The 23289-nt window shown below is 37.4% G+C and overlaps 2 protein-coding genes across 6 annotated transcripts in view; one reads left to right on the top strand and one right to left on the bottom strand.

The window, feature by feature from the left end:
• Positions 1-5718, bottom strand: part of syncrip (synaptotagmin binding, cytoplasmic RNA interacting protein) — a 13050-nt gene extending 7332 nt beyond the window's left edge. For all 5 annotated transcript variants that reach the window (XM_030130173.1, XM_030130174.1, XM_030130175.1 and 2 more), the window contains exons 1-8: positions 5573-5718; positions 4752-4911; positions 3552-3670; positions 3232-3453; positions 2257-2433; positions 1358-1493; positions 985-1193; positions 1-133 (exon numbers count right to left, since the gene is read on the bottom strand). The exon at positions 1-133 is cut by the window's left edge and continues 17 nt beyond it. In XM_030130173.1, the coding sequence (XP_029986033.1) occupies positions 1-133; positions 985-1193; positions 1358-1493; positions 2257-2433; positions 3232-3453; positions 3552-3670; positions 4752-4911; positions 5573-5575 (1159 nt within the window). In that variant the 5' untranslated portion in view covers positions 5576-5718. The remainder of the gene's footprint in view (positions 134-984; positions 1194-1357; positions 1494-2256; positions 2434-3231; positions 3454-3551; positions 3671-4751; positions 4912-5572) is intronic.
• An 813-nt stretch (positions 5719-6531) lies between these two features.
• Positions 6532-23280, top strand: LOC115416411 (mitotic checkpoint serine/threonine-protein kinase BUB1-like). Its single transcript, XM_030130177.1, has 10 exons — positions 6532-6806; positions 6939-6998; positions 9396-9537; positions 10166-10362; positions 12270-12313; positions 13820-13902; positions 13988-14037; positions 15696-15874; positions 15969-16096; positions 23139-23280. The coding sequence occupies exons 1-10, from the start codon at positions 6784-6786 to the stop codon at positions 23244-23246; spliced, it is 1014 nt and encodes a 337-aa protein (XP_029986037.1). The 5' UTR covers positions 6532-6783; the 3' UTR covers positions 23247-23280.
• Positions 23281-23289: the final 9 nt, after the last annotated feature.

Raw genomic sequence — 23289 nt, 5'->3', positions numbered from 1 at the left:
TCTCTTCAAAGTGAATGAAAGCGTAGTCTTTCAACTTTTTCACTCGTTCCAGTTTCCCGAACTCACTGAACGCCTTCTCCAGGATTTCCTCTGTGACGCCATTAGCAAGATTTCGCACAAATAAAACCTTGACCTGCAACACAGACACACAAAGTCATGTTTACTACCATCAACTCCTTCCACTATGCACTGTAATGGTATTTATGCACGTTCCCACTGGAAAATTACACTTCACAGTTTATTGTTGCACCTTTTACAGTTTGATTGTCCAGATTTTTTTTTTTTTTACCAGTTGTTTTTAAACTTATAATTTATTATGTATAGTGTGTTTCTCTCATGTTCTATTTTTCCTGTTTGTCTTGCTGCTGCTTCTCTACAGTTTCAAAGTTGTCTTTCCCTCTATCTTTTAGTTTATTGTGCTACTTATTTGTGTTTATTTTGTCCATTTTCTTGCTTATTTTGTTCAGTTTTCACTAGTTTTGCCGCTTATTTTTGTCTTTACTCATGTTGATGGTTAAGTTTGTCAGTTTCCTTATTTTGTTCACTTTTTAATCTGACATTTTCTTTGTATCTATCTATCTATCTATCTATCTATCTATCTTGTTCACTGTGCTAATTATTTATGTTTATTTTTGCCCAATTTCCGGCCTATTATATTAATTTTGTTCACGTTTCACTAGTTTTCTGCTTATTTTTTCATATTTTGTCATATTGATGCTTATATTTGTCAATGTTTCCTTATTTTGTTAAGGTTTTTGACTCCATCTGACATTTCTTCCTATTTTCTTCCTATTTATCTCCATCTATCCACTGAATGTTATCAGGGTGACTTTCACATACTATGCAGCTGTTACTTCTATAAAAACAAAATATTAACAGTTTGCCCTCTCACGTTGCTGAGATGATTCATCCAAATATATGCATTTCACTTCCTACTCAGATGACATTTCTATGCCTGAAGCACCTTTAAGGGGTCATGTTTACCTTGGCCATGACCTCCGGATCGGGGTCTTCGATGGGATCTGCCCACTCCACTGTCACCGTCACATTGCTCCAAACTTTCACTTTGCCACTCATTAACCGGCGTCGGGCCTGAGCTGCCGTTTTGTGGTCTTCATACTCCAGGAAGCAGAAGCCTCTGTTCTTCTTTTTGTCATCTGGTTGATGGTAGAGTATGACGTCACTGAGACCCTCTGTAGAGACAGAACAGCTGTCAACTAATGCACTCAAGGAAAGCAGAATAAGAGGTTAATATGGAAACTACAGAGAGCCAACATTAGGAAACACTACTACAAAAATGGAATACTATTTATTTGTAATTAAGAGTATTATTCTTGCATCTGATCCACTCATTTACCTGTGACTTTAGCGAACTCTTCAACAATCTGCTCCTTTGTTTTACTCTTGGGAATGGAGCCAACAAATAGCCTGTTGTTGGCGACTGATATACACACTCCAATGTGCTTGCCAGGGCGAATCTCATGATTATTACACTTAAAGAAAAAAAGAAAAAATATATTTAATGTTTTGACAAAAACGATACACGTCAAATACAGAAACACAACTCAAACAAAGGTTTCACGACAAAATTAGTGCTTATGATGAAGAAAAGGATAAGTGTTTGTAACTATAGTACTTGTTTATTCATTCTGACCTCCCATAAGTACACTCTGCTCATCACGGAAGTAAAGAGTCAAAAGACCACACACGCCATTTTCCCAGTTCCTGTACATCACTGTTCAGCCTGATCATCACTGTTCAGCCTGATCAACTTTTCATTTGAATTTATTCATTCATTGTTTCTTATTTTGACTTTGAACTTATGTTCACGGTCTCCTGCTTCCAGAACCTCAATATCTGAACGTTTTGATATGATTTTTGTTCAAATTCTCTCTGATGCTATGGCTGCCAGTCACTTCTTCTAGATCAGTGGTTCTTAACCTTGTTGGAGGTACTGAAACCCACCAGTTTCATATGCGCATTCACACATTTTAACACACACCCATCACCTAATTTCCATCAGGCTACAATAATAATGAATATTTACTGCAAATCAGTGTGACTTCTGCTGTTGTCGAGTGTGTGTCTTGACCTCCGCTGAACTCCTGAGACTGACTCACCGAACCCCTAGGGTTCAATCGAACCCAGGTTAAGAACCACTGTTCTAGATGCTTAACATTAGGACAAAGTTTGTGTTTTTTTTTTTTTTACTTTGATATTTGCTGTGTATGTTACATTTAATCCTGACTAACTCACCAACTTCACTGCCTCCTGGGCTGCTTCTTTAGTGCAGAATGTAACAAAGGCGTAGCCCCTGTTCAGGCCACTCAGAGGGTCCATCATCAGCCTGAGGTCCCAGATAGGTCCAGCCTTCTCAAAAAGAGGAACCAGCTCATCTTCAAACAAGTCACGAGGAATCTTCCCGACAAAGATCTATGAGGAAAAAAACGACATCATTTACACACTTGACCGAATTTAGATTGAACCACCAACACACACCAACAAAAAATACACACATAACAATCGAAAATAATAGCCATGGTGAGACGTACTTGAATAAAGCATTATTTAAAATCTTAGACTTATTGGATTGAGAAATTCAAGGTGTCTCTTTTAACAAATCAGATAACTTGACATGTAAAACAATGAACCCATTTACAATCACACCAATACTCTGATCAATACCTGATTTCTGGAGTTGTCAGATTATGCCAGTGATCATGTCAACAGTATAATTTGGTATGCTTTAACAGATAACAGCAGTAATCCGTTTATGAGAACTCAGATTAACACTCCTGGATTTCTCCCCAATACTCCAATGTCTTCCTGCATGTATACAGCTTAATCTGATTTATTTAGTTCTTTTATGTCTATGCATGTGTAAACAATTAAAATCGCAAAGATCGGAAGTTACGTAGTCAAACGTGAGCGGAAGACAATAACAGAAAGTTTAAGTCTGCCATCACTATGCATGTACAAACTCCGAAAGAAATCCGATAATGAACTGGAGTGTCTACACCAGGGTTTACAATTATCGCATTTCTTAAGTGCATATAAATGCATTAGATCTTATTACTACAATGATCTGATTGCTCCCAATTATCTGACTTATGATCATGTAAACAGGCTCTGTGTTTCTTAATTTGACTGTCAAAATGAAAGAATTTTCCAGGTACACGCCCTTCCTGCATGACAGTTTATTTACTCTTAACACAACATGACAAAGCGTACCTCTGTTCCAACCGTGGGTTGGGCACCGGAGTACACAGACTCGGGTGGGGGGCCACCATACTTTCGCTGGCCTGTTGTTACATCGAGGGTATAGTCGGTTCTGTCCAGGAGTTCTTTGATTTTAGCCTCGTCTGGTCCTTTAGTGGAATCTGAAACTTTAGTCCCTTGTTTCTCCCTCTGCCTGTAAGTCTTCATTACCCCACAGAGAAAGGCACTTTTGTTCTGAAAGAGAGGAATTGTTTAAGTCAGAATTTACAATTAAAATTTACAAAAGGCTTACTGTAATCTATATCTTAATAGGTAGTATGGTGAGGACGTACTTGCACATGTGATAAATCACTCTCTTTAAACTGGACCAGCACTTGCAGGGCCCCCTCTTCATTAAATTCTTTCAAAGCTTCGATGGCCCGTTCATCTAGATCGCTATGTGCTACCAGGCCTGAAAAATACAGAGAAAATATGTTAAGTACAAGTTAAAACACAAGTAGAGAGACCTGTTTATATTGCATGAAAAGCACTAGGTAATTCTCAGAGTTGTTGCATAACACACACCTAGTTAGAACCAATTTATACCGGAAGGAGCTAAGAAAGTGACGAGTTATGCCAGAAATGCATGTGTCTGAGTTTCATTATCACATTATGTTAATCACCGGTGGCACAGTTTGTAGTGTCAAATTTTAAGACATTAAATCTCCGTTTACACAAGCAATAGAGTGAAAGTAGAACAAAACGCTGCTCAAATACAAAACATGTTAGAATGTTGTACAATGTTATGAAACACAACAGATCATGTGTCAAAACGAAACTTATATAGCATTACTCACAATTAAATAACATCTTCCTGGATCCTTTTACTTCTGCTCAAAATGTAAAAATTCACCCACAGTAGCCTCACAGCTGCTCCATTGTTTCTTTGTGTGCTACTGAACCAGCTGGCTTCAACCTACCTTTCTTAAGACCCCCATCAAACACAGTGACTGTACTCAGCCATGTGACAATGTCTACTCTAATATCTAATACTATTGATTGGTAAAAACACGAGAAAGTAGCTCTGAGTGAGAGGAGACAAAGGTAACTGTGCGGAGCATTTTATTGATCTTATCATGGAAACGGATCTGAATGCAGGGTCAGTCAGGGTAGAGCTAGTAGAAATGTGAGACAACACAGATGCAAAGATGGAAGTCTCTGGAAATAGTAACACAAACTGCATTAGATTAAAGGTATAATAAAGTGAAATACTAATGATTTTACAGTATAACATGCCTTAAATCAAGATCTAGAAGAACAGGTGGACCACTTAGACACTTTGCTGTGCAGGAAATTAAGCTTCTTCCATCAATAACAAAAAAAATGAGCATAACAAAGACAACACCTTTTCTAATCCAGTTATATGCCGCTATTGAGGTATATCTTTGCACAAAAATCAGACTGAACTTCTGTGTTGTGCTTTATTACACACCTTTAAATGACTGGACAAAACTGAAACCCAAGTAAACAAGACAACTATGGAACAAACTCACCTGCTACGTAAAGTTCATCTAGCTTTTCAGCAACTTTTTGAGGTAAACCAGCCTCCAGTAGAGCCTGGAAATGTTCTGAGTGGGTAACCTCCGCTGTAGTGTCCATGGGCTCCTCTGTACCGTTCCCGTTAACGTGATCTGTGGCCATATCTTCAGACATCTGTGCAAAACAAGAGAATGTGATCAAAAACAGCAGCTTGGTTACATCAAGACACAAATGGGGTGGAAATAAGTGTCCGGTCGGTTTGGCGCCATCGTTCAAGCCTGGACGCCGTTTACTCATCTGAGCGGCTACAGTCAACGTGAAAATCAACAAGGCAGTTGCTTTCGACTGCTCTGCCTTGTTGACCTTTAAGAAGTATAATAGCAATCAATGTTACATTTTTCCACTGAGGTACACTAACATATAGTCGGTTTAAAAGCCGACCTTGCTGGTTTACAGGTTCTCTCTCCACCACGCCTCTACTGCTAGTGTTAGCTAGCTCGTGTAGATCACAGGCCTCAGCCTCTGCCGCGCGCGTGGACCCCAAAATGAATGATATGATCGCTGGTTAAAACCTGACTTTAAATTAAATTAGGCTCAGCAGCGGGTGTTTCTCTAAATCTAGCATGGAGCAGCAACAGGTACCAAGTCTGTATTACAAACCGTGAATCAAAGCAGACCGTTTTCCAAAATGCCGGCTAGCCGTGTAAATGAGCTGCTAGCATGCTAACATAGACCGGCCGTGCAACGCATCCAACACTGGTCTGCATCGAAGGCTCGCTGTGCAGCAAACGCAATGTTTTCACACGTTAAGACCGCAAAATCTGAGTGTACCTACCATGCGAATTTAAACTTGAGTGCACGATGCTGTTTTGTCGTGATGAAGGTGCTTCAAATAAAGGAAAATATTCACCCCGGTGCTTTCCTGATTAATTTCTTTACTCCCGGTGAAACAAAATGGCGGCTACGTAACGTCGCGAGCTCTGCTTGTAGCCTGTACATACGGGGTTTCTCAGGTGGCTGCGCACGGGCTGCTCAGTTTTCATATACAGTAGGAAATTAAATATTCAGGATGCTATCGCAACAGCTAGTAGATGTCGGCTCCTCAAGCATTTATCTATTAAATTTATTTGTTCTGTTTATACAGTGGGTGTACGTTTCGTTTGTACACTGAAGGAAAATATTAAGACAGGACACTGTTAGAACGTCCATATTCCTCATACAGTACATTTGGAGTCAAATAGGTATCAGTTCATAACGTGAAGAGAACATAATAGGCTTTCACGAATTCTCTATGATTTAATGTATTAGAATAGAAAATCAGAATTTCAGCGTTAGAGAGAAAATGTTTCTTCCACCACCTACAAATGAAATCTGTATGAACAGAGTAATTGTTAATCCAGTCCAGAAATCTTTTCTTAACCATTTTTAGGCTATTTCACTGTTATGTGGGTGCAGTAATATCACCCAGTTTTTCCATTAAGAGTCATTATTATGTTTAATATTTGTACCAGTAATTATTTATTATTTGTATTTACCAAGTAGACACCTAAGCAAGATTTTCTTTGGACACAATAAGGTATTTATTTACCTATTTAGTTATTGATTTAGTCATATCTCATTACCATGGTGTCAGATACCCACTGTGTTTAGTTACATTATTATTATTATTATTATTATTATTATTATTATTATTATTATTATTATTATTATTATTATTATTATTATTGTTGTTGTTGTTGTTGTTATCAGTTTTATCTTTTTTTATAATGGACTCGAAATCAACGTTTACAAAGAACCGTCCTGATAAAACTACGGAATACCGGAAATGTCGTCATATTTGGGCGGTGCTTCTTATTACTCTCATTGCTATTGGCTCAGCGCGAAATTTCAAACGCAGCTGCAGACGCTCAGAAAGTTAACGTTAGTGTTACAGTGAACGTCATGGAGAAAAGTTGGATTTTAAACTGAAGTACTCAATTATATCGTTAGTTAAACACTGGATTTGAATAATTCTTACGATTTTTGAGGATCTTAGCCAAAAGAGACATGGATATCGCGACGTATTTACAGTAAGTCACTGTAGCTGTAGTGTTGGCGGTTAGCATCCGTAGTACTGCAAATACAAACATGCTTCTTAGCTAATGTTTAATACTGACATTTGATATTATTTGGAAACTGTTGTGCACTCATTGACCTTTCAGATGTTTTGAGAGCAGCATCAGCTCATACACCGGAGATGACCCCCTGGATCAGTGGGACAAGTGAGTAACTCTTCACATCAGTATAGTACTAGTTAATGTTAATGCTAACGTTAATGTCCTTGTATTTGTTTCCATATTTCAACAAATCAGGTTGGTCATTGTCCAGCTGTATCCAACTGTATATCCTGATGTGACACTCTGTGAGCTTTAAAACAGTGGCAGATTACATGTCTTTTATTATTTTTTCATGACGCTGTTTTAATGAGTGCTAATGCATCTTCACACTGCTCTTAAAAATACTGTCAATCTCAGTACCTTCTTTATTAAAAGGCAACTGTTCCTCCTTTGGTTCTTTTAAATGTTTCACCTCTTTTCCATGAGACTTCCTTAGTTTTGTCAATGAATAATTTCATTAATTTTAGAAGTGTTAAAGTTGCGAAGAGCTTTACAATGAAAACACATAATAATAAAGAGAACCAGAACTTAAGGTAAAAGCAAATGTAATTTCTCTATTCTTTATTTATTTATTTTATTATGATTTACAATTAAGTCGACCTGCTTTATTCAAGGGAAATGCCCAAATATCCTTTTATTTGTAAAAATGTTACGTCAAAGACAAACTTAAACTGTGTTCTTTTCTTAAACTTTTATGTAGTTGGAGATCAACGATGACTGATAGTTTTACAGTTTTACATTGTGTCTTTACGTTGGCATTTCTTATTCAGGTAAAGAAATAAGTCTTCAGTATAAATACAAGAATAGTTCTTATTTTAAAGTCTTTCATCACATTATCTGTTGATGAAATAGTCGTATTTAATTCAGTTCTGCAAAATACTGTATGCATGTTCCATGTCCCTGTGTCAGTCTAAATAAACACTAAACAATCACATCTCATCTTATAAAATCTGTTAATGACAGTAATTAAAATATGTGACTGATTAAGTTACTTAAGTGACTTCTTATGAAAAATAAATCTCCTCTAACTTAACAGTGAACCGTCTGTTCTTCTGAAGTATTTCACACTGTTGTACAGTTTTTACAAAGTTTCTGTTGTGTGGTTAGTCATTGCTTCATTCATTCATTCATTAAGTTTCTGTTCTTATTCGTTGTATTCTGTTATGAAAAGTTGGAAAGCAAACTGTTCTGTTCTGCTTCACTTTAATGCATGTTTAAAATGATGCTTTACTTAGAAAACTCAGACAGAACATCATCAAACAAGAGGTCCAGTTTCTTTCTGCTCACGATAAAAATCATTTGGGTCATTGACAATCTACACATATTTAATTTTCTAGTTACTAGTGAAACATCTAAAAGTTTGAGTCACTAATATAAATATAAATTCAGTCCAAATACTGGTTTTCTGTCATTTCCAAGATACAGTCATGGGTCAAAATGTGAAGTAGTGTGAATTAATGATAAAATGGGTTTTAATCCAAAGGAGTTTTTGCGTCGGAGCAAAATGCTGTCTGTACATGATGATACATTCACTTTACAGGTTATTCATACTGGAAGATTTATACATCATATATGGTTTTACCTACATTGACAGGGCGCTTGTGCAGGCCTTGAAAGTTTTAAAAAGTGTGGAATTTTGATGCACTGCAATTTTGTGGGAAAGTCTTAATAACGTATGGAAGAAAGTTTCTCTCATTGTCACATTTTAGAGTATGAACACTGGCACATAATCTGGTAAGATAAGAAATTCATGAGGAAAACAAAGAACTGGTCGGTACTGGAATGATTCTAGTGAAACTTGTTTGTGTGATATTCATGCACTTTTGTGTGGTTTTCATAGGTTTTGAAAATGTTTGTCAGTAAAACATAATTTACTGTGAATTATTCATTCACTCATTCAGACATTTATGAAAATGAACTTATCTACTACACACAACAGGTACAATCTCAACCAAAAAAAGCAGGAACATAAGTATAAAAGTACATAAAGTCAAGGTCTGGGGAACAAATGGCAGTTTTGAAAAAGTCTGGAATTTTCATTTGGATAAAGAGCAAAACACCCTGGTTGAGGTAAAAAAAACCCTCAGTGTGTTTAATGGTTGAATATGTGATTGAATGTACTCTTAATATTTTAGTTTTGGTTCAAATGGACCTAATTTAGTGTCTAAGGGAATATTTCCATATTTATCGTCGCCACCTGCTGGTTAGTTTGGTTTATCATTAAACTTGTCTTCTGTGTTTTTATACTGTCATATTCTGGATTTTCTCAGGTTCAAAACACACCATCTTTATATTAAATACATTTGAGAAGTTTAACTTGGATCACTTTGGGTCTTGTTTTGTCATTGAGTGGTGACAAAGGGTCCTGAAGCTGGTCCAGCTCAGAACCACTGCTTTAACACATTTTATCTTCTGTGCAGATATTTAGTCTGTAATGGCAGACCAGTGTTACTGTACTTCAAACGTGGTCCCTGAATGCCTTGTCTACTGTGTCCTCTTTAGGTTTGCGGAGTACATGGAGCAGAGATTACCTGCAGATGGAGCCAAAGGGATGTTGCTGGTGTTTAACAGAATAGTTGAGAAGTTTCTGGACATGGAGCGCTACGCCAACGACGTCAGATACGTCAACTACTGCATCAAATGTGTAAGTGAACCAATATTTTGCCTGTCATCAAATGTTTTGTGTATTTGTAGATCCACTGTGATCTGTACGTTATAATGAACACGTGGAAATGATAACCTGAGGCAGAGTATTGATAAAAATTGCACTTTTTTTTCTTAATAAATGTCACTTTCTTCATGGTTCATGTTATTCACATTCTTTTAAAGGATAGTTTGTAGATGTAAATGTTTTCATCATGTCATTTTACTTTTTCACTGTAAAACATAGATAAAAGTCTGTATTTGTCATTATTTCTACAGGGTGTCCCATAAGTCTCCATACATAGGAAAAATAAACGTTTCTTGACATAAACCATTTTTATTTATATAATATGCTCTATATGACTGCCATTTTGTCGGGAACACATTTCAATGCGTGTCCTCCACTGCTGAAGAACTATAAAGAAGAAATATAAAGAAATACATGTTAGAACCATATATGTATGGAATGTATTATGTCTCCTGTGTATGGCGACTTATGGGACACCCTGTATATTATTCTGTTATTATTTTACTGGTTCTGATCCGCTTTACATGACACTGGGAGGATGTGGAACCTGAACTAACAGGAGTCTGACATCCCTGTTCTAACCTCTGACCCTGCGTTCTAGGCCAGTTCTTACCAGGATCCCATCGCGCTGTTCAGTCACGTCTTCAGTAAAGGGGTGGGCACTCGGACGGCAGCGTTCTACATGGCCTGGGCTCAGCAGTTTGAGCAGAAGAGCATGAACGAACAGGCTGACGTGGTTTACCAGAAAGCACTGGAGAACCAAGCCCAGCCGACCGACGCTGTGCTCCACCACTACAGGTTAGAGGAGGTGTGTGTGTGTGTTAGGGCTGTAAGAAAATATGGGTTCTGCAATATATCGCAATATTTCAGTTCACAATACTCTATTGATATTAAAAAGTACTGTATTGATATTTTTAGGTATTTATTGAAATGCAGATACTGTGGAGGTTCATTTAAGTTTTTTGTTTATATTTTATTAATTATTCTTTAACACTCTTTTATTAAATAATATTCATTCTTTTGTTTGGATTGAACTCAAATCCTGTTCTGATGTTAGTTGTGAACTAATAGAATCTGAACATTTGAACAGGATCTGAAACTGGAATGTCTGTAAAACAGAATTTCAGTTTGAACACATTTTGAACATTTGGTGATAGAACATTAGATCCTGTTGAGATCAAATAAAAATGTGTTCAGTATTTGTGCAGATTTCTGGTGTCATTCAATTCTTCATAGAAATAATCATTTAAAAAAAGAAACAAACTAGAAAAGCACTGTGAGAGCGCAGACCTCCGCCAAGGCAGATCAGTGCGCCCCCTCCCCCCCGATCACCACCAAAATTTAATCATTTGTTCCTTGTGCCAGTATCAATATTTCCTGAAATTTTCATCCAAATCTGTCCTTAACTTTTTGAAAGATCCGGATCAGTCTTTGCCATTTGATAGAACACCCCATTGTAAATCCCTGAGTCAGATTGCATGAGATTTGCACAATTCCCCCATATTGTGATTTCCACCATAAATATTAGTCCCATATTTATTTGACCTATATTTTAAGATTCCTTGACCATGAAAACATACCATTAGCAACTGGATTCATAATTATATCCTTATTAGTTCAGTAGTTATTCACGAAAATCACATTTCTCGTAATGGCGGTTTTCTTCTGGATCTAGCTCCTTAAGTATTAAAGCTACATGAAATCCGGTGGCATACTCCCAATGCGGAACTGACTGAGCTACACGATGGCGCTTGTCAGAAATTTCTACCTTTAATATTAAAGGCACAGTAGGCCAAAAAGTAAGGGCACCCCCATTTTTTATATAAATTGAGATAAAATCCGCCTTCTGGATCAGATCCGGATCAGCCTTTGAAATGTGATAGAGGACCCCATTGTCAATTCCTGAGTTAAATTTCATGAGTTTTGGTCAATAATTAAGCGAGATATAGGGAAACGAAAATTTTGGCCCCATTTACCACAATGTTAACGAAAATTTCAAAGTGATCCAGAATCCAGGATTTCTCCCAGATCACCCCCAAAAGTTAATCATTTCTTCCTTATCCCATTTCCAACAAACCCTGAAAATTTCATCAAAATCTGTCCATAACTTTTTGAGTTATGTTGCACACTAACAGACAGACAAACAAACAAACAAACAAACAAACCCTGGCAAAAACATAACCTCCTTGGCGGAGGTAAAAATTGCCTTTTTTAACAGTATCGTGATATATTGCAATATGTTGTATCGTGATCCTAGTATTGTGATTTGTATTGTATCGCCAGATTCTTGTCGATACACAGAACTAGTGTGTGTGTGTGTGTGTGTGTGTGTGTGTGTGTGTGTGTGTGTGTGTGTGTGTGTGTGTGTGTGTGGCCACAAGTGATGGAAATCACACCAGACATGTCATTTGGTAAAATTCGATTTGAATAAAATGTTTTTGACCATTATATTTTTTTAATAATATGCACTTTTGCCCATGTGTACAGACTTAAGGGACTGCTAATATATTATACTGTATTATTATATGATACATGTTACTTATAGGTTATTACATTACTGGTTATTACTGTAGGATTCTTGACAACAATAGAATTAAATTTTAGTCATTTCTAGTCTTGATATGTATGATGAAAACCTACTCAACAAATTCTATCTTAAATATGTGCATTAATGCATTGAATGATGAAACGCATGTGATCCACAGGCAGTTTCAAGCCCGAACCCGAATCCAGAACCAAACAGCATCAGGTTGGTATTTTTACTTTTAGTTCTTTTATTTTAACACAGTTGATGTCTCTGAGTTTGGATTGGATTCATCAACGTAGGTTTGATTAGATTTGACTAGATTGGGTTAGACTAGAGTTGATTAGATTTGATTATATTAGACTAGATTTGTCTTGGTTAGACTAGACTGGATTAGATTAGACTGGATTAGATTAGACTAGACTAGACTGGATTGGATTAGACTAGACTAGACTGGATTAGATTAGACTAGACTGGATTATATTAGACTAGACTGGATTAGATTGGACTGGACTGGATTAGATTCGAGTGGATTGGATTAGATTAGACTGGATTGGATTAGATTAGACTACACTGGATTGGATTAAATTAGACTAGATTGGATTAGATTAGACTAGACTGGATTGGATTAGACTAGACTGGATTGGATTAGATTAGACTGGATTGGATTAGATTAGACTGGATTGGATTGGATTAGATTAGACTAGACTGGATTAGATTAGATTAGACTAGACTAGACTGGATTGGATTGGATTAGATTAGACTGGATTGGATTGGATTAGATTAGATTAGATTAGACTAGACTGGATTGGATTAGATTAGACTAGACTGGATTGGATTAGACTAGATTGGATTAGATTAGACTAGACTGGATTGGATTAGATTAGACTAGACTGGATTGGATTAGACTAGACTGGATTGGATTAGATTAGATTGGATTGGATTGGATTGGATTAGACAAGACTAGACTGGATTGGACTGGATTAGATTAGACTTCATTGATCCCATAACAGGGAAATTCACTGGTCAAGGCAGCAACAGACTAAAGTGCGAGAAAGAAAAAAACATGTTCATGCGTAAAGATAATGCAAAAGACAAACAATGTAAAAAAAAAAAAAAAAAAAAAAAAAAATATATATATATATATATATATATATATATGTGTATATATATGTGTATATATATGTGTGTATATATGTGTATATATATGTGTGTATATATGTGTATATATATATGTGTATATATATGTATGTATATATATATATATATATATATATATATATATATATATATATATATATATATATGTATATATATGTATATATATATATATATATATGTGTGTGTATATATATATATATATATATATGTGTGTGTGTGTGTGTATCTATATATATATATATATATATATATGTGTGTGTGTATATATGTGTGTGTGTATATATATATATATATATATATATATATATATATATATATAAAAACAATGTACAATAATAATAATAGCAGTAGGTAATAAAATTTTCTGGACTATATAAATTTACATATTTAGAACTGATGGCGTCAGCCTGAGAAAGAACAGTCACAGAAGTGTAAATATTTAGGAGGATCTAACAGCAGGAACTGTATTTGTAGTGACGCTGGGCAGAGAGAATCACAACTACAGTAGAGCTGACAGTATTTTCAAGTCTAATGTTTGTTTTTTATTTATTTATTTTTTTGATAAATCAGGTGGACGGACTCCTTTACAGAACTCCCATTTAACCAATCAGATGACAGCGCAGACAGAGCCAGCCCCTCAGACCAACATATGGGTCTGTTTTAGCCCCAGTTATTCTAAACTGATCACAGTGAGTTTTTCTATTATTATAAACAGATGTGTTTGTGCTTTTGTTCCAGACTTCGATAGACTGTCCACCCAAACCAGCCGCCTATAAAACCACCATCACGTAAGTCACTTCTTGTTGTGGACTTCTGCCTTAACCCTCCTCTTGTATCTGTTTACTTTGTTGCTCGTGTCTGGTTTTGTTGACTGTGAAGGCGTTCGATACATAAAACCTACACTTTTACCTGGTTGAACACGTTGAGAATTAGGTCCAGTGGATCTTTAACCCTCTGTTGTCCTGCCCACAAAGGTCCTTTTAATCACCAAAAAAAGTAATATGCACAGTACTGTAGTAATGTCAATGTTTTTTTTCTTTCATATAATTGAAATGATGAATAATTATTTGTTATGACGAAATTTTCACCACCCCGTCTGTCATTTTAATGGACAATATAAGTGTTTAGCACAGTAATCCATGTATCGTTCGTTCTTTTCATATTCAACTGAGAATCCACAATCAGAAAATGAAAAAATTACTTATTTCATTATTCTCGTGCAAAATCAAAAAACAAATTGTTTTTCATTCTTTTGATTGTACGCACAAACTAAAAATTGTAAATAATCAAATGGACCAAATGTGTGGTTTCATGTTGACATTTTTTATATCTGATTTGGTCTGACCTGGTAGTTCCTGACTTGTTGGTGTGTTGTTCTGGACAGTCGTGGGTTTGTTAGTATTCTGTCTAATGCATTCTGCGATAACAGAGAATTTGGTGTTATTCAGAGGAAACAAACGTGTTACTGTGAAGGAGGACAACATGACAACTGGAAAAAAGGTCCGGATCGTCCGGGTATTGTTGTTCTGTCCTATTCAGTGGGTCCATGGGAGACAATCAAAGGAGAAGACACTAAAACTAACACAACAAGCCAGGAACTAAAAATCAGTTATCAAAAATGTCAACATGAAACCGACATTTGGTCCATTTGATTATTTCCAATTTCTAATTAGTGCGTACAATGGAAAGAATGAAAAACAACTTTGTTTTTTGATTTGTACATGAATAATTACATAATGAGTCATTTTTTCATTTTCCGATTGCGGATTCTCAATTGAATATGAAAAGAACAAAAGACACATGGATTTGCAACCTCTGGTTCTGATCCGACCTCACCGTCACTAAAAACATATAGAAACGAGGGATGTAAACTATTAATCGACTTTCAATTAATTGTCTAAGAATTTGCTCCATTAAATTATTAACTGTCAGTTAATTGCCCTTTTCCACGGCGGGATTTATGGTGTCGACAGTAGGGGGAGCCACAGGCCAAACTATGCTTCATTGCTGAAGTTGGGGAGGGGGGGCATCTTCGCTGAAATCTGGCTCCATCGTGTCAGGTAGTGATGCAACATCATAAACACCCATTTCTTCTAAACTGCCCCTCTTCAAATCCACTTATTTTAATTAATTTCTCTGTTGAATGTCTTTAGTTCTACTCCATAAATGTCATTGTCTGTTCTATATCCAGTGGTTCAATAAATCAACCATTACGGAATATGACATGCTTTTTTCATGAAATGTACAAACATTATTTAGCTTTTATTCTTATAGACCCTATCAAAAGACAAATTCAGGTTCTCAGGAAAATCGCCGCTTATCAATTAATCGTTAATTAATCAATTAATGGATTAATTGATAATTTGCATCCCGAATAGACACGTATGAAGGCCCATGTATCTGAGTCACTGAATCAGGAACCTGTTGTATTTTGCGTTTCCTTCAGAGTTTCCCGGTCGGAGACATCAGGGACCATTCCCTCCAGCTTCGGTGTTCCCACCGTGGCGGCCTACAACAAAGATGAGCTGGAGTGCGAAGGCTCCGAGCTGTGCTTCGAGGAGGTTCGGGCTCAGAGATACTTCCACAAACTGCAGGAGAAACAGGAGGAGGAGCGCAGGAGGAAGAGTAAGACCAGGGTTTTACAGACGCCACAGTCTGAACGACGCACTTTTATTCAGGGGGTTTGACCGTCAACGTGTTTGTGTGGTTTCACTGATAGCAGAGGAAAAGCTGAGGAAGGAGGAGGAGGACGTCCTGAAAGTGAAGTCCATGTTGGAGGAGGTGAACCGAAAGCTGGAGGCCAGGGGAGCTTTTCCCATCCACGACACAGCACAAACATCTGACCGGGTGAGACTGAGGCTCCGTTCACAGCACGTCTGAATGCACAATTCAGATTTTTTTGGTGAAATCCGATTTTTTTTTTTTTTTTTTTTTTTTTTTTTTTCTGTTTGTTCATATTTCACATTAAATGCGACTTCTCAGTTTTGAGTCTGAAGTGAATGTGACCCTGAAGTGACCCACATGCACTAAAGAGGTCCTGAAGTGACCCACATGCACTAAAGAGGTCCTGAAGTGACCCACATGCACTAAAGAGGTCCTAAAGTGACCCACATGGACTAAAGAGGTCCTGAAGTGACCCACATGGACTAAAGAGGTCCTGACGGAATACAAGACCATGCAGACATACACAGTGTTCACAGAAGGAAATATGGTTTTCCTCCGCTCCTCCTCCTGGAACGCAGAACTGTGACGTTTGTCGCATTTCAATGATGTAAAGGTTGGATAAATGTGACCTGGATGTTCAGACTGAAGTCACACTGGAAAATATCAGATCCGGATCAGATTTCGGACCACATATGAAAGTGGTCTGGGTCAGATTTAGGACCACATATCAGGGGGTTTTCTAGAAAAAATTAGTTAGAGGGAGCACAGGTAGGCGAGGGAGCGAAGCGGCCAAGCAGGGGGGATTGTGCGCGGTCTGAAAAGACACCAATTCGTGTTGTTTTGAACTGTCAGACGGTCTATCTACTATGTTTACGATAGTTTTGGAATAATTATATCGTTTTTGATGACCAGGCACATTGTCATGTGTTGTTGCTGTGGTAGTTTCGCCAGGAAAATATCGTTTTTGGAAAGATTGCATGTTGTGTAAGTACTGTGTTGCAGGGGTTTCAATAATTTTCAGAGTAGACAGTTATTTGTTAAAAGTAGGTGGCTCTTCCCAGATGGAAGGGTGGGGTCCAGGGGCAAAGCCCTGGTGGGGGGTATACGTGGGGCGAAGCCGATATCCAATATATCGTCCGATAACCGATATATTAGCCAATATATGAAATAAGAGCATTGAGATACACAGGAAATATACTGTACATGAACATAAATTCTTATAATACCCAAAATATGATTCAACACAAAGAAGCAGAAGACTACTAAATTAAAATAAGGAACTTTAATTAGTAACACTGTCAACATAAGGACTATAAACCTACTGATAAATAAGAAAAGGCAAACTGTAAACACAATGATATAAGAAAAGGCAAACTGTAAACACAATGATATAAGAAAAGGCAAACTGTAAACACAATGATATAAGGAAAGCAAACTGTAAACACAATGATATAAGGAAAGCAAACTGTAAAACCCAGTGCTAAATCAGTAAGTGTGTAGTGTTCTTTGCTTTGCTGGTGCTGGAGCCCTGGCTAACTCTTTCACTGCAGATGTTCATCTAGCTCCTGTGGAGTCTTTTGTGAAGTGGTTCCACACCTTCCTCTTCCCCTCTGCCTGTGAAATGAAAATATATACATTTAATGCATTTTGGTTAGTAGCATAGAATTTGATTCTGTAGTTGGCCTTTTTAAAAAAAAAAAAACAAGTGGCTGCATTTAGCTGAAAGTGATCATACATAGGCCAATATGAGGTGTTTTTAAACTAATACATGATGTGTTTTTGAAAGGTTTATTCACAAAAACATCTTACCAATATTAATTAATCATATTTACTAGCTAATGAAAAGTTCCATCTGCAGCCACTGGGTATTTGCAAACCGCTCAAAAATAAATGCTAAAGCAGAGGTTGCACTAGACATTTTTATTGTCCGTCATTTTGACCGACAGGGTCATAAAAATTCTGTCATAACATATTTTTATCCGTCATTTCAAATTTTTATTTTTTAATGATAATGAGATATATTTAGTAGGATTTAATGTTCAAAAACCTCTAAATGATGCAGCAACTGCAGTTGCTGCTGGCTGATAAACCAACATGATATGACAACTCGCATAATTATATACGCCACTTTTAATTGGTGTGTTATCTGTAGACATTCTAAGCATTCCTTGTGTATGTTCACGCAGTGTCAAATACCATGCACTGAGGGTTAGGGTTCGGGTTATGTGAACCAGAGATCTGGGAACAAATTGACATACCATCAAATAACACATGAAAGGTAGAAAATGCGTACATATAGCACACCAAATGCCATCAGAACTGGTGTATTCCTTGCTTGTCCGTCATCCTTCACCGCATCAGCCCCTCTTTTTTCACCGCGTTTATCAATGCCATCACATTTACTGGGCTTTCTAAAATAACTAAGGAGACTCAGCTGTCTTAACATTGTGCGCTAGCAAAGTAGCATCTAATTTTGGCTAAAGTCAGCTAAATGAGACATGATTTGACACTGATTGATATTCACACTCGTCATCAACTGGACAGGGAGTCGACTACAGGTGAACTAACGGTGAGTCATTTGACTGAAGTACTGCTGTTGTATTCAGTGTAGTTGTGAACAGCTGGGTTCTATACAGGTGCTTTATGGTTCTATACAGGTAGGATGCTGTTATGGACTGTTTGATGACTTGTTCAGAGACAGACAGACCAGCGATCCTGCAACCAGGTTCTGTTCACAGTGTTGTGTTAAAACTTTCTTTGGTAGATTACCGTCAGTATTTTAATCTGTCAAAATGATGGACGGCCTTCCGAATTTTCCGTCATTTAAAAAAAAAAAATCCGTCAATGACGGAATATTTTCGGTTAATGCAACCTCTGTGGTGAAGCAAACATTAAAAAGTGAAAAAAAGTTGTCTATAAACAAAATAAGAAATAATCAAAACATGCATCACGTTATTAGACTTAGTACAAGGGACTAAACTACATTTTATGTAACAATGTAGCTGCTCTCAAAACATGCAATACATAAAATTACAACTAAATACATTACTTGGAACCTTTTCAAAATTATTTTAGTGAAGACATTAACTTGTGAATTTATGAGCCCCGGTAAATCCTGCGTGACAGTATGAAGTGAAGTGGGACGCTGTACAGGGTGTATCAAAAAAAAGTAGACTGTCCAAAAAGTGCCCACCAAATTTACAAGTGAATGTTTTCATGAAAGGTCTTTGTTTGCCTATGTTGATATGGACGTCCTGCATCTGTCCATACCAAAATTTATTACATAACTGCATGCATGACTTCACACGGGCCCTTTTAAAGAGGGGGTACAAAAATGTTTTCCTCCAAAAAATGAAAGGGTTAAAATTGGTTGAAAAGCCTTAAACTGTGGTGCAATGCATGATTCTTTGGTTTTCTCTGCTGCGGTACCCGGATTAACCCTTTGTTTCTTGTCAGGTAAACTTGAGCAATGGGTATGAATTGGAATGTGTTTGAAAGTAACACCATGGTTAGCAAGTAATGACTACCCCACTGCATCCCAAAGAAGGTTAATTAGGTGCACATTACGAGGAGTAAGTCACTCACCCTGTTTTTGTCCACTTAGTCCTCGACATGACCTCCATCTCTTTGGATGTACACTTGCGCTCTCCTTATCATGTCCTGCACTGCTCGCCTGATCATTCCTCTGTCTCGCCGCAGGATGTCCACTTCAGCTCTGATGCGCTGTTCAATGTCATCAAGGTCACGTGGTGGTGTCTCATACACTTTGGATTTCAAATGTCCCCAGAGGAAAAAGTCAAGGGGCGTCAGGTCAGGAGACCTGGGGGGCCATTCCACTGGGCGGTTCAAGGCAATGACACGGTTACCAAAAAGCTCTGTAAGCCGATCCGTTACCGTTCTTCTCCGGTGTGGGGGAGCACCATCTTGTGCCCACCAAGCACGTGCCAGTTGACCATTGTGCTGAAGATGAAAACGTGGCATTGCACGGAGAGAACGAACAACGTGTGGACATCCTGCGGCGAGACAGAGGAATGATCAGGCGAGCAGTGCAGGACATAAGGAGAGCACAAGTGTGCATCCAAAGAGATGGAGGTCATGTCGAGGACTAAGTGGACAAAAACAGAGTAAGTGAGTGACTTACTCCTCGTAGTGTGCACCTAATTAACCTTCTTTGGGATGCAGTGGGGTAGTCATTACTTGCTAACCATGGTGTTACTTTCAAACACATTCCAATTCATACCCATTGCTCAAGTTTACCTGACAAGAAACAAAGGGTTAATCCGGGTACCGCAGCAGAGAAAACCAAAGAATCATGCATTGCACCACAGTTTAAGGCTTTTCAACCAATTTTAACCCTTTCATTTTTTGGAGGAAAAAAATGTTTTACCCCCTCTTAAAAAGGGCCCGTGTGAAGTCATGCATGCAGTTATGTAATAAATTTTGGTATGGACAGATGCAGGACGTCCATATCAACATAGGCAAACAAAGACCTTTCATGTAAACATTCACTTGTAAATTTGGTGGGCACTTTTTGGACAGTCTACTTTTTTTTGATACACCCTGTATAGTAGCCTGATATTAATGATGAACATGGGAGTTCACAGGTGAATAGATCTGTATTTCAGAAAGATGCAACTTGCATAACTTTAAAACACTGTATAATAGTCTGATATTAGATAATAGTGGACATGTTGATTAACAGTTGTATATGTCTTTGTTTATTTCACAGAGATGCAACTTACACGACGTTAAAACGCTGTCATACACTCTCTAAAACTTGCGTGAACAAAAACTAGAATGTTCTCCTTGGCACGTACCCTGACCATGTGTTTCCACAAGGACGTTTTTCTCATGGGGCACTAAAGTGTAGTGTTATATTGTTTTACAAAGTCACAGCTTACCATGGAGTAAAATAAATGCAGTTTCTTTCTCTGTTTTCTCTCTTCTTCTCTGCTGCAGCCCAGTGAGTGTGAGAGGTGTTGGTGTACTTCACTGGTCTGTGTGTGAGGGGGAGGGGCCAGGTACTGGGGCAGTGTGCAGCACAGACACACGATCTCTGCGCAGCAAAAAACTTAAATTGATGTATCGGCTACATATTGACCAATGTTGATTAATCGGTGATTAACTATCAGGCTCTAGTTTCTAATCTTGTGCTGGGCAGCAGAAAAGACCTGACCTGGGCTCCGGAGCAGAAAGTAGCCGGCAACACATTAAAATAGCCGGTGAAAATTGCTGGCAGGGGCTGTTATTGAAACCCCTGAGTGTTGCATGTAACTATAAGTGTACGGCGTAACTGTGAGCTTTGGGGTAAAAAGAAAAAAAATTGGAATTTTGGTAAGAGGGCGCTAGCCGAAAGTATGAAGGTGCAGCGCCCCTGTTCCCCGGTTAAGAAAAACCTCTGCATATAAAAGTGGTCTGGGTCAGATTTAGGACCACATATGAAAGTGGTCTGGGTCAGATGTAGGACCACATATGAAAGTGGTCTGGGTCAGATTTCGGACCACATATGAAAGTGGTCTGGGTCAGATTTAGGACCACACATGACAGTGGTATGGGTCAGATTTAGGACCACATATGAAAGTGGTCTGGGTCAGATTTAGGACCACATATGAAAGTGGTCTGGGTCAGATTTCGGACCACATATGAAAGTGGTCTGGGTCAGATTTAGGACCACACATGACAGTGGTATGGGTCAGATTTAGGACCACATATGAAAGTGGTCTGGGTCAGATTAGTGCTGTTCAAACTGTCTGTAACAGATCAGATACAGGTGACATATGGTCACAAAAATCAGGTCTGGGCCACATTTACCTGCATCTGAACAGAACCTGAAAGACTGAGAAGAACTCCCACTTTAAATGAATTATTGTAAAAACTCACTCAGTTCCCAGTGAATACAACTGAATCTGCTATGAACCATTTAAGAAGATACAGCATTAAACATAATTGAATTTTCGGTAACTCCCCAATCGACCTCACTATTGACAAAATTCAAATGGCATCTGAAAAGTGACATTCAGAGATATTGCTGTTTCTAAACTATGTGGACATAAATATGTGGACACATCATGTCTACAGCTGTAAAATGTCCTCCTGTTCATGAGGATTTAAGATAAAAACAACAATACTTCCTTAAAGTTTAATGGTCGATTTTTCTTCCTCAGTGAGATGTGATGAAAGTAGATGGTTAGATGGATTAGAAAATTATTATTCACAGTCAGAGAAGGAAAAATATTTTAGAAATTTGGAAGAAGAACATTTAAAATCATAGTTATGGATAAAAAAAAAAAAAAAAAAAAAAGATCAGTGTTGAAAGAAATTAAGTCCAAACCATCTCTGAGTCATTTTGGAAACAAAGATAACAATTTAACCCAAACTAACCAATGCAATGATATTTATCCCATACTATAAAACTATATTCTGACATTATTCATTATTGTTTTGGTAGAAAAGAAACACCTGAATTCAACCTGTCCACATACTTTTGTCCATATTGTGTATGTGCAGTCACGGAAAAAATTCTTCACCCACCCCTTGTTTTCTTTAGTTTCTTGTTCATTTTAATGCCTGGTCCACCTAAAGGTCCATTTGTTTGGACAAATATAATGATACCAACAAAAATATCTTATAGTAGTTTAATTTCAGAGCTGATTTCTATCCATTTAACATGTTTTCTTGATTAAAAAAAAACAAAATCACTTCAGTTCTTCCATCAGTATCTATGTCATTGTACTGACAAAAACAGTGCTTTTATTCATTCCATGTTTTCTGTTCTGTCTGTTTTAGTCACATGACACACACAGGAGTTAGGACTGGATTACAGAACCATTGTTTTGGAGGACTTTGGATGGTCTAAGAATTTTTCAGCGACTGTGTGTATATATAAGCCTTACATATTAAAACACTATTGAACACAATTAGAACAGCAATTTATACAATGTATTTATTGTACTATATATTTTCAATATAATTAGAAGAAATACACAAATAAGTGTACAAAAATATTGTGTTGCTAAAATTATGTTTATACAGTAGGTTTACATGATCAATAATAATCTGATAACTCCACAAATCAGATTTTGATCAGTCTTGGTGTGGATCTAAATAGGTTCAGTCTAATATATTTATTTATTCAGGAGGTTCTGTTTGTACATTTTAATGGATGTTGTATATATTTTTGTTGTATTTTTTTTTTTTAACGTGTGTCCATGTGGTGTGTGTTCAGCCGTCTGTCACAGAAACAGCCCCCGGTGGGAACCTTAATCTTACCCATCAGGCCTTGGGGTGTCCTCAATCCTGGACCCGTCCCAGCAGCAGACGGTCCCTGGGTTGAGGTTACACACAGACTCCGCCTTTATTCGGGAGGCAGCGCTGAC

Source organism: Sphaeramia orbicularis, unplaced genomic scaffold, assembly GCF_902148855.1.
Source record: "Sphaeramia orbicularis unplaced genomic scaffold, fSphaOr1.1, whole genome shotgun sequence".
Classification (NCBI taxonomy): Eukaryota; Metazoa; Chordata; class Actinopteri; order Kurtiformes; family Apogonidae; genus Sphaeramia; species Sphaeramia orbicularis.
The sequence above is the reverse complement of the archived record's forward strand: the minus strand, read 5'-3'. Positions and strand labels throughout refer to the sequence as shown.

Bases quoted from the DNA above. Each gene is read 5' to 3' on its own strand.
- LOC115416411 (XM_030130177.1), top strand. From the start codon at position 6,784: ATGGATATCGCGACGTATTTACA. The intron at 9,538-10,165 runs GTAAGTGAACCA...CCTGCGTTCTAG, and splicing joins TCAACTACTGCATCAAATGT to GCCAGTTCTTACCAGGATCC. The intron at 10,363-12,269 runs GTTAGAGGAGGT...TGTGATCCACAG, and splicing joins GCTGTGCTCCACCACTACAG to GCAGTTTCAAGCCCGAACCC.